Source organism: Suricata suricatta, chromosome 4, assembly GCF_006229205.1.
Source record: "Suricata suricatta isolate VVHF042 chromosome 4, meerkat_22Aug2017_6uvM2_HiC, whole genome shotgun sequence".
In the NCBI taxonomy this organism is placed as follows: Eukaryota; Metazoa; Chordata; class Mammalia; order Carnivora; family Herpestidae; genus Suricata; species Suricata suricatta.
Window position 1 is genome coordinate 62,003,957 of NC_043703.1, and position 11,239 is coordinate 62,015,195.

Genomic DNA, 11,239 nt, shown 5'->3' on the forward strand with positions numbered 1-11,239 from the left:
TGACCGTTATACGTACCATAGCATGGACGTCTGTTTCCGGTTGCTCCAGTTGTACAGGGGAAAATTAAGACCTACTTTATCCTCCCCTGCTGTCATCCCCATGTGTATCGTGTGTCTCTGGGTCCCTGTACATGTCAGGAGGGTTCTATGGCAGAGGAAGGCATGAGGACCTTAACAGGGTCTTAAATAGCCAAGTCAGGATTGAATCTGGACTCCGGGTCCTTAAACTCCTACCATGTTCAGTCCTGTTCTTCAGTGTGAGGGGTTTGTTTGGGGGTGATTTTTTTTCCTCAGTAGTTTTTATTTATTTGTGTGTTTATTTATTTAAATAGGGAACCCCCTTGAAAAAAGACGGTGAAGAATGTACTAATGAAGGCAAAGGAATAGCTGCACGGATTCTTGGACCATCCAAACCGGTACGTGTAGTTTTCTGTCTGTTCACAGCAGATAGCATGAATTCAGTTTTTGTGTTGTAGAGTTCAGGGTGTACCAGAAACCCCAGGAAGGTGAACTAATTAGTTAACAGTGTTAAAAGCCATCCTGAGGTTGCATGTTTTATTTCAAAGCAAGACCAGTCAGATTGTTTTGTTTTGTTTTGTTTCTCCGTCCCCGTTCAGCTGTTCCCCTTGGAGGAGTGTCAGGTATGGAGAGTGCACTTTAAGGTTGTGGCCAAGTGAATATTCCTGGTGAAGCAAGAGTGGCACCAGGAGGTTAGGGTATTTTTAATGGAGTGGTTACAATGATTCATTAGGATATAAACTAAACCCAAAGATGACCCTGAAGGTTGCAGGATTGCTCGAGTTGAAGTGGTCAAGGTCTTTACCACGGCTGTCTTACAGTCCCTGCTTGTTTGCCTGACAGGAATTCCAGCGGCTGTTGTCTGTAGCACAACAGTCACAGGTGACAGTCCCTGCACAAGACTAGTGCATCTTAGAGGGTTGCAGGTATGAGAGCCAGGAGGAATCTAGGTCTTTTACTACCAGTGGAACCCGTCTGCCTCAAGAGCATGAAGGCGAGATCCCCTGAAGCAGGGTCTCTCCCTTGCTCACGGTAGTTAAAAAGCACAGCGTTTGGCGTAGCTTCGGATGCCTCTGGTTTTCTAGAGACCAACTGAACTGTAAAATAAAAGATTTGTGGGTTTCAGAAGGCAAGAAGACCAAAACACTGGATTCATAATTTGTAATCCACTTTCTACTGGAGTTGTCAGAGTGCTGAATGCTAACAGACATAGTGCTTTTTTCTTCCAAGGTGAAAAGAGAGTAAGAATGATAAGATGAGTCTCTGATGAGTTGAGGAGGAGATTGGAAGTTCTTGGGTAGCCAAGGTTCCGAAACCTAGTGGAATTCTTGTGTTCTAGAAGAGGAGGTGGAATCCTTACCTCTATTGGGTCAGAGAGATGTTTGCTCTTTTGGTTAAGAGCTGACCCTTCCTGAGAGAGGATTTAACACTGACATAAAAACAGTTCGGCAGCAGTCTTTCGCAGGATCTACCTTTGGAATTTATAGGAACCACATTTATTAAAGCAAAGACATTTCCCTGATTTGTGCCACGTAGTTGGTCCAGTAGCATTGGATATGTTGGAGCATTTTTAGCCTCTTAGTACTAAGTATTTCAAGAGACGAGCTGTATTATGTTCCGCGGGAGACTAGTGACTTGGTTATCTTCTGACTGCCGTCCTCCTCATCCAGCCGCCTCCAACGTACAACCCGCATAAGCCAGTTCCCTACCCGATACCTCCATGCCGGCCACACGCAACTATCGCCCCAAGTAAGCAGCTTACATGGTTTTTACTTTGATTTCTTCCTGCCCTTTATTTCTTAAGCTGAAAGCAAATGTTGGTCTATATACTTGGGGAAATTGGAGCCCTTCTAAACTGTGCTCTGATGAGTCTCATTCTGTCCACAGTGTCTTGGTCTACAGCTGTGCAGCAGACAGTTTAGGGTATTTACCTTGGGATAAATTAATTATAGATTCTTTTTTAATCATTATTATGGGTTTTTGCTTTGGTAAAGCATCTCGAATCGCATTTTACTAATTGGTTCTCAAAGGTATCCTCAGAACTTCTGACTTGCAGAGGTCTACTGTGTGTGCTTGACAGAAAAGGCAGATAATGTAGGTCTGGCGGGATCTACCCACCCTGCCATTCAGTGAGCTTCTGTCCGGAAGGAGCGCGCAACGGGCACTCACGCTCTCCGGTTGTCTCATTTGACCCCAGCTTTCTCCTGATACTAGAGCCAAACTTCCATGTAAAACACAACTCTGTTATGGAACAGTTTTAAAGATCAGGTAGCTGTGTGTTAAAATATGGTTTGAACTCCTGGCCACAGAATGATACTAAATTATATTCTTTTTCCTATAATTTTATTTTAGGTGCTTATAACAATGCAGGGCTGGTCCCGTTAGCCAACGTCATAGCTCCCGGTGTACCCCCTCCACCTCCATATACTCCTAACCCAGTAGGAACAGGTAAAATCGTGTTGTTACGGGATGTTAAAAGTAAAAACTTAACTCGTACACAAATGACACTTGGAGGGAACAGTTGTATGACGTGGTGTGTCCTAACAGGAGAACGGGCTCAGCCTGATGATGGATCTGAGTGTGGTGCCCAGGTGCCACCAGACTGGCCTTGGCCCACCTGTGCGAACAGGAGCAGGTTGTGGACAGAGGAACGAGGAAAGGTTGCTCACGAGCAGGAAACTTTGGGAGGCTGTGGAAAGTACCGCTGACGTAATGAGCGTTACCGTCGGGGCACATTATGCCTGTGTGGGGAGGAACAGCTTGTGAGAAGGTGCTCCCGGGGGCTTCAACTTCCCTGGCACTTTCCAGTTCAGCACTTTCCCCTGAGTCTCTGGGGACGGTGGGATTCAGCCTACATTTTCATTTGTGTTCTTTTACAAAAACTTAGTATTTATTTCAATTAGGCATTGTTTATTTGACTCCTCTTAGTTTTATGTCTTGCTTAGGAAAGCCTTCCCCATCCCAGCAGTATGAAAATGTCATCTGTATTTGCTAATTACTTTTATAGGGATTCTTTCTTAACATTCAGCTTTTAATCTATTCACGATTTATTTCTAGATATGTGTAGGGTAGGGTAGAACTTAATTTTTTTTTCCTATCATTCTCAGAGACCCAGAGTTACCTAATACCATCTGTTAACAAATTCTCCTTGACTCGCTAGAGTGGTTCTGTTGCTTGCAGCCAGGTACTCTGATAAGAACTGCTAAACAGTTTTCTGCAAGATCATCATTTTATTCCTTACCCTTACTTATGATACCTTTAGCCTTGAGAGTTTTCTATTTTTGCTTAGAAAGGAGAGGCTATGAAAGAAAAGCTGGGACTGTTTCATCTTGTTTCAGACCCACCCTAGGGAGTCGAGGTGATCCGGGTCTTGTAAGACTCTCACTGCGTCTGGTTCTTCTTAGTTTCTGTCTAGAGAGTAGCCCGTCATGCCGGCACCATTAATTAACTCGTCTGTGTTCCCCTCTGGTGTGAGAGACCACAGTTGTCTTGAGTTTTCATATACAATGTGGTTCTAATTCTGGATTCTTTATTCTGTTCCAGTCTAGTTACTTTATGTTATGATGATATGTTGATTTGACTAGGAGATGTATAGTGTGTTCTGATATCTGGTAAGGCTAGCTTTCTCTTACTATATTTTCTATTTCTCTTATATGTTTGGAAATTTTTTTTTCCATCTGAACTTTAAGACCATTTTATGCAGTTAAAAACAGTTATATATGTGTACATGTATATGTATATGTATAGTTATAGATATTAATATGTTATATAATTTTGTATTAATTATATACAGTATGTAAGTACATAATATATACATTTGTATAAATTTAGAGAGATCTGACATTTTTATGATATTAAGTCTTACTGTTCAATCATACTGAATTTTATGTCTTTATATTGTGTCAGTTGGTAGTGTTTTTCTCCCAGGGCTTATTGTCTCTCTTTCAAGGAGACTATAGTTTTCTTCTATAGGTTCTTTGCCTTAGGTTTGTCTCTAGGAATTTTAAAGATATTTTTTGTTAAAGTTATAAATGAAATATTTCATTTCTAGGTGCTTATTACTAATTACTTATTCTACTTTTTTTTCTTGAAAGTCTCTTGAGTTTTCTAGGTATAAAAAAGGTCAGCTGAGTTATACTTTACTATAAGATACTTCTTTCTTGCCTAGTCTTATTGGGTATTAATATTAACCTTTTTGTTTACATAATAGAAATGATAATATTTGTTTTTACCTTTATCTTTACTTTTGATTTTTATTTTAGGGTTTTACTTATTTGTTAAGCTAGTTGGTTTATAGATTACATATAACTAGATTCTGATTTTTAAACCACTGAGAATGAGATTTAATAGGCATTTTTAGTAATCATAAAAATTGCATATTTGTTCATAGCCCTTCCTTTTTATTTTTGTATTCATTATTACTCTTTTGTCCCAGTTTTTCATTCTTTACTTTTTTTTACTTGTATTAGTCAAACTGGTTTTCTTTTCTTTTTCTTGTTTTTTTTTAGAGCTTTATTTTTACTTTTGAGAGAGAGACAGACAGAATGAGCAGGGGAGGGTCAGAAAGAGGGAGATAAAGAATCCCAAGACAGGCTCCAGGCTCTGAGCTGAGCCTTCCCACGACCGTGAGATCATGACCTGAGTCGAAGTCTAACCGACTGCGCCACCCGGGCACCCCTACTGTTTTATTTTCAACAACTCCTCTCCCCTTGCCCCACCCAAACTCAGAACTTTTATCTTTAATATCGCTAGTGATTATTGTCATATTCTTAATGGTTTATCAGTATACAGAAAGTTAAAAAGAGCTGCTCTCTACTCCACTGACTTCACTCTCTTCTTTTTCATCAATTTGTGTGTTTTGCTGGAAATACCATGCATGTTTCCTTCTGTGCCTCTGAACCTAATGACTTCTTACTACTTCCTCTCTTCTTTGATATTTGGTCCTGATGTGCTCATTGTGCTTTTCTTTTAGTAGAAAGCTTCTCTAAGTAGTTTTTTAAAAGGGCACATATACAGAGTTGTACATGAAAAACCCAGTTCCAATTAATTTTCTTTTCTTTATTAGAACCTTAGTCTTCTGTAAGCTTATGAAGAAAATATTTCTTATCTTTAGAATTCAGAAGTGCCTTTGATCATGGAGTTCAGCTGTTTCATCAGGATGTCTAGGTGTGGATCTTAGCATTAATCTTTCACAGAAGTCTAAGCTCTTTAGATACGAAAATTCAAGTCTTTAAAGCTTGTGAAAATTTTGTTTTCATTATTATGTTAGTTATTGCTTTTTCATCTGTGTTTATTTTTCTTCTTCTGGTACTTTTATTTTGCACTCTATTTGTCTTTCTTCTAAGTCTCTTACCTATTTATTTATATAAATATGTATATTTATATAGGACATCTGGGTGGCTCAGTTGGTTAAGCTTCTGACTTCAGCTCAGGTCATGATCTCATGGTTTGTGAGTTTGAGCCCTGCGTCTGGCTCTGTCTGACAGCTCAGAGCCTGGAGTCTGTTTCAGATCCTCTGTCTCCCTCTCTCTGCCCTTCCCCCACTTGCTCTCTGTCTATCTCTCTCTCTGAAAATTAAGTATAAAAAACCTTTTTTGTATATCTTCTTTTTTTGCCATTTTAAATGTGATTTTGTTGTTGTTGTTATTTCTTATTTCCAGTGAAGTAATTTAGCTTTTATAATGTTATTTCTAATCAGCATCATTCTTTACATTTATTGATTTGGAATCATATTTTTATATCTAAACCTTCACCTTCTCTGCTTATATTTTCTTGCATATTATGTGTGTATGTATGGGTTCTTAATTTGCATGACAAGTTTTTGAAGTTTTTTTTTTCCTTTTCATGGAATCTTTATTGATAGACACTGTATGTTCTGGTTGTTTATTTGTACCAAGTTCCTTAGATAAGCTATGATCTTTTTTTCCGCTCACCACATCAAGTTTGCAGGTTCTTTCTGCCCCACTGTTTGTTTCTTGGGCAGTTATTGTTAGGCTATGAGAGGTGAATTTCCTCCCCATTATATCGTTGACTTATGGTCTAGTTAGGTCCTTTTCAGGCAGGGTGGGGAGGAGTGTGCTTTTGGGTCAGTGTCCCAGGCTTCAAGTCCGCCTCCATCAGGGTGCTTCCTGGCAGCTCCTAGCGTAGGGCCTTTTCCAGCAGGGAGTGCAACAGGGAACCAGGGCCCCTTTCTTTCTGTTTGCTTGGATCATCACATGGCCTGTGAGACTGGTCCCTCAGATGGCCGTGGACTCTGCGCTCAGTGTCCGTCTCCCACTTCCGAGTCTTCCTGCTGTCTAAGTGACCGCTGGCTTAGCCAGAACGGTGGGTCTCTGCACTCCACCTGCAGCTGCTTGCTCCTAGGTGGCAGTCTCAGGCCGCCACCTTTCCTGAAAGTGTTTTCAAATATATCTGCAAAATATCAGTGGTTATTTAAAACCTGGTAATTTAGGAGAAGTGGTAGGGGAGGGAGGTTAGGGATCAGTTGCTCATAATGCTGTCATTGTGTTATTCATATAGTTACTACCATTATTTCTGTTGATCTCTCTCCTGCAAGCATCTGGCTTTTCCTAACATAGAATGCACACACATCCTGAGCTTTTCTGTTTTTGATGCCAACCTCTGATTATTATGGTGGTGGCTAACTTGAATAAAACTTGAAATCAACCTTTTTATTTATTTATTTATTTGTTTGTTTTCATACAGAAAATGAAGACCTTTCCAGTCAGTCAAAACCTACACAGAATCAAAGTAAGTGTCAAATTTGCTCCAGGCACAGCTGAAGTTGGTCCTGGTTTTCTGCTCCGTTGTTCACTCACAACAATTTGAATTGGATGTATTTGGAATCTGTGCTTTGGGGAAAGTTCCTACTTAAAGGATTTCATCAGTACTTGCTAAAAGTTGCTTGATAGTGGTACATTATGCACACAATGAAACATTGATATTGACTGGGTTTTAAATTAACTGTGTGCCTTTGTGTCTTATCTGAAAAACCTGCAGTATAATCTGCGTGCTGTGTGGCATTACCTCCACATTCACTTTACATATTGTAATAGAAGAAGCCTCATCTTTGTTTTGATGGAAACATAATGTGATAAAAGTCCTTTTTCCTAAAAGCTATTTTAAATCCTAGCTTTAGATTCAAGTAATTAGATTCATAAGTATTGGGGGTAGCATAGCTTAATGTAGAACAGAAGCGGGACGTGGACTTGAGAAAGGAGGATGCGATGTGGCCAGCACGGTGCCTGCAGGTGGCAGTAGTGCCGCGGCATTTTGTGCTGCCTCTAGCTGAGGAGCTTTGAGCTCGGGAAGGAGATGCACGCTTTCGGATAGGAGACAGAACCCGGGCTCGGGTCTCGTGTAGCGGAGTGGCCCATGAACCTAACCACTCTGCGCATAGTTAGGAGTCTCGGCGGGAGAGTTGTTCCCTGAGCAGGGCGCCTAACCAGTGCTTTTTAGCTGTAGTTTCTAAAGGAGGTGGCGTGATGTGGGAATACTGAGCTGTCGGGACATGATTTTCTTGTCCTGCTCTGGTGCTGCCTGGCTTTGTTACCATGTCACTTAACTCCTCTGAGCAGGAGGTGAAGGAAACTTATGCTCAGTGTCATTAGTCTATTTTTGACGGGAGTGACAAGTTAGTGGCATAAGAACCAACATTGGGAGTAGCAGACTCTGTTTTCATATACTGTGAATGTTAGCATGATTAAGATTTTATCTGTCTTTTGAATAACATCAAGAAACAAAAGGATAAACTAGTATAGCAGCTAAGGATATGAGTCTGTCAGGCCAGGGTTCAAATTTTGGTTCCATCACTTAATAGCTGCATGGCCCTTTTTACATTGTTACTGTGGTCAGATCTCAATGAGATGTATCCTCTTAAATTTTTAAGTACACAATACAGCATTCTTAAGTATAGGCACAGTGTCCTATAGCAGATCTCTGGAATTTATTCATTAGCTTGCATAACTGAAACTTTATTCCCTTTCTTTTTAAGTTTATTTTGAGAGGGAGAGTGCGTGCATGTGCACATGTGAGCAGGGCAGGGGGAGAGAGACGGATAGAGAATCCCATCATGCAGAGCCCAGCACAGGACTTGAACTCCTGAACCATGAGGTCATAACCTGAGCCATAATTAAGAGTCGGACTCCCAACCCACTGATCCACGCAGGCGCCCTGAACCTTTATTCCCTTTGAAAACCACTTAATAGCTGTATGATCTTCTACCAAATTTCTTTAACCACACCAGGCTGCAGATTGCCCATCTGTAAAATGGGGTTGTTAGTACCTGTGTCAGAGGGTTATGTGAGGACAAGTGAAATGATAGGCATACAGTTCTTAGCATAGCATATGAAGGATAATGTTTTATGGTTGACACCCAAATTACATTACAGAAAGGAGTGTTTATTATGGAATGTTTTTGGACTTTTTTCAATTTGTTGTTTTGTCACGTTTTAACTATAGGCACTATGATGAACAGTGCATGGCTTTTGCTTTATTATATAAAAAGATCTCCAGTCCTTTGGAGGCTGCTATAAAAAACACCTTAGGACAGTTTGGTCTTCTCTTATGATCTGTCCTTAACTGCATGGTCCTCAGCATGTTGTTATATAAGATAGTGAATCCTCAAATATTTCCCAAGCAAAGTTGACCTAAATAAATATTTAGTACATTATTTAGTACAAAACTAGATACATATTCCTGGGCTTCTGCTTATAAAACAAATGCCAACAAAAGTACCTATTTTTCATATGATCTCTAAATTTAAAATATCTAGTCTTTCTTTTCTTGAAATGAAATTGCTGGTAATGACATGGATATGGTACAGCCTTCAGGCCTTTTGAGTTTGAAGTTTATATATTTATATATTAGTGTTTGTCAATTCTGCCATCTTTCTTTTTTTTTTTTAAGTTTATTTTATTTATTTTTGAGAGAGACAGAGACAGCCTGAGTACAGGAGGGGCAGAGAGACAGGGAGAAAGAATCCCAAGTAGGCCTGTGCTGTCAGCATGGAACCCCATGTAAGGCTCAAACTCACAAAATCGTGAGATCACTACCTGAGCTGAAATCAAGAATTGGACACTTAAGTAACTGAGCCACCCAGGTGCCCCTCTTTTCTAAACTACCATAAAATTTGTTCAGCTCAATATAGCACCTTTTGGCCGTCTCTCAGTACAGCTGGATTATGTTTATTTTCTTCTGTTCTTTTCCTGTGGTCCCTTGCCTACCATGATTACTATAGTACATTACTTCGCTGACCATGTGGACTTCTTTATGCAAGAACTTCTTTATTATGCATAAATTTAGAGACTCAAGTCTTAGCCCATGGAAATATTTTTCAGTTGATTATCATTGCCAAAGGAACATTTTCTGTCTATGAGTAAGGCAGCAGATGATAGTTTTCATGACTTTAGTGACCTGAATCATGCTTTTCATTTGACACTAACAAAATCATCAAAGGCTAACACAGTCACTAAATTGATTCAGGGAGGAAGCACAAATCATCCCCCAAAATACTTACAGTAATTATTTGTAGAGTTTATCAGAATGCAAATGTTATAGCAAATTTTAGTAGAATTCTTGAGAGTAAGTCCTATGGGTTTGGTAACTGTAGTTGAGGGAATGGTAACAGATCTAGTGTGGCAGACACTAAATACCCAGATGCCATGCATAGTGCCAGGTACTAGGCTCCAAAGGTGAATTAGATATGGCTTTGCCCCTAAGGGAGCTCATAGGACAAAGCATATAGTAGAGGTTGAGATCACATAGAAGAGGTAGTATGAGAAAATGCTTGGGAGGAAAAGCTGTATAGATTATAAACTGGAATGTCAAGTTCAACTCACTGAGTGACCATAATACTGGAGAAATAGGCATGAATCCTGGAAGGCCTAAAAGGAAAGAGATGTCCTGAAAGCTCTTAAGAGGGGCAGTGACTTGTTTTATTACTCTAGGTAAGTAGTTTGAAAGAATAAAAGGTAAAGTCAGTACATCAACACTAATCACAAAATAAATTTTTAATTTTTAAAAGTTGGGAAAATACAAAAAGAAAATTTGCTCATTTCCCAGGGCTTGCTTAGTGTGCATTGGAGGTCTCTTTTGAGCAGAGTCTAGAAGATCACTAGCTCTCACCGAGGCTCCGCAGTGAAAATCAGGGCCGTAGAGTCTGGTGACCTGCACACTGCAATAGCCTCTTAGACCTGTCAGTGATTTCCTGTTGTTTGTTAAATGTTATAAACATTTTATCGTTTCTTTGGGGTTACAGTTGACATTTCAGCATGGTAACGGATTCCTGTCTCTTTCTTTCCCTCCATAGCATTCCCCACCCCAGCGAGTCAGCTCTTCTCTCCTCACGGTTCCAATCCTTCTACACCTGCTGCCACTCCCGTCCCCACCGCATCCCCAGTCAAAGCAGTAAACCATCCACCGGCACCAGCAGCCGCCACCGTTTCTGGGATGAACATGCCGAACACCGTCCTCCCTGTGTTCCCGGGGCAGGTGTCGTCGGCCGTTCATACGCCTCAGCCAGCAACGCCAAATCCAACAGTTATCCGCACCCCCTCCTTGCCCGCGGCGCCCGTTTCCTCCGTCCACAGCACAACTTCGGCTCCCGTGCCGTCTGTGTTCTCGGGCCTGGTTCCGCTGCCCTGCCCCCCTGCCCCTCCCGCCCCAGCCCCTCAGGCCACAGCCGCGCCTCGGGCCACTCCTGTTTCCAGTGAGGCGTTTGCCTCCACACCAGCCCCCTTCCCCGGCCTCCCCTTCCCCGCCACCTCTACCGCTGCTTCCACCAACAACCCGAATTCGGCCTCGCTGTCCTCCGTGTTTGCGGGCCTCCCCTTGCCCTTGACGCCCACATCCCAAGGCGTGTCCAAACCCACTCCTCCTGTCCTTGCCGGCGGCTCTGCCCCCAGCGTGGCTTGTCCCCTCGGTGCAAATAGCCCCCTTCTGTCTGCTTTAAAAGGCTTTCTGACATCAAATGACACCAATTTAATCAACTCGTCCGCTCTGTCCTCTGCTGTTACAAGTGGGCTGGCCTCCCTGTCTTCTCTGACTCACCCGAACCCCGATTCCTCCGCCGTGGCGGGTCCCGGCAAGTGCTACGTGCCCCCGGCTGCGCAGAGCACTGCGGCCCCCGGGCTGGCCGTGTTCCCGGGCCCTCCAGCCAGCGCTGCCGGCTCGGCGTCCACTCCGTCTACACTGCCCGCACATTCTCCGCTGGTGCCGGCGC

General features: G+C 41.9%; 1 protein-coding gene across 1 annotated transcript in view; it reads left to right on the forward strand.

Annotated features, from left to right (window-relative positions):
• The window catches only part of PROSER1 (proline and serine rich 1), a 28,389-nt gene that overhangs the window by 13,674 nt on the left and 3,476 nt on the right, over positions 1-11,239 (forward strand). Inside the window, exons 7-11 of the mRNA XM_029936840.1 lie at positions 333-416; positions 1,689-1,767; positions 2,371-2,466; positions 6,724-6,768; positions 10,328-11,239. The exon at positions 10,328-11,239 is cut by the window's right edge and continues 925 nt beyond it. Coding sequence (XP_029792700.1) covers positions 333-416; positions 1,689-1,767; positions 2,371-2,466; positions 6,724-6,768; positions 10,328-11,239 — 1,216 coding nt within the window. The remainder of the gene's footprint in view (positions 1-332; positions 417-1,688; positions 1,768-2,370; positions 2,467-6,723; positions 6,769-10,327) is intronic.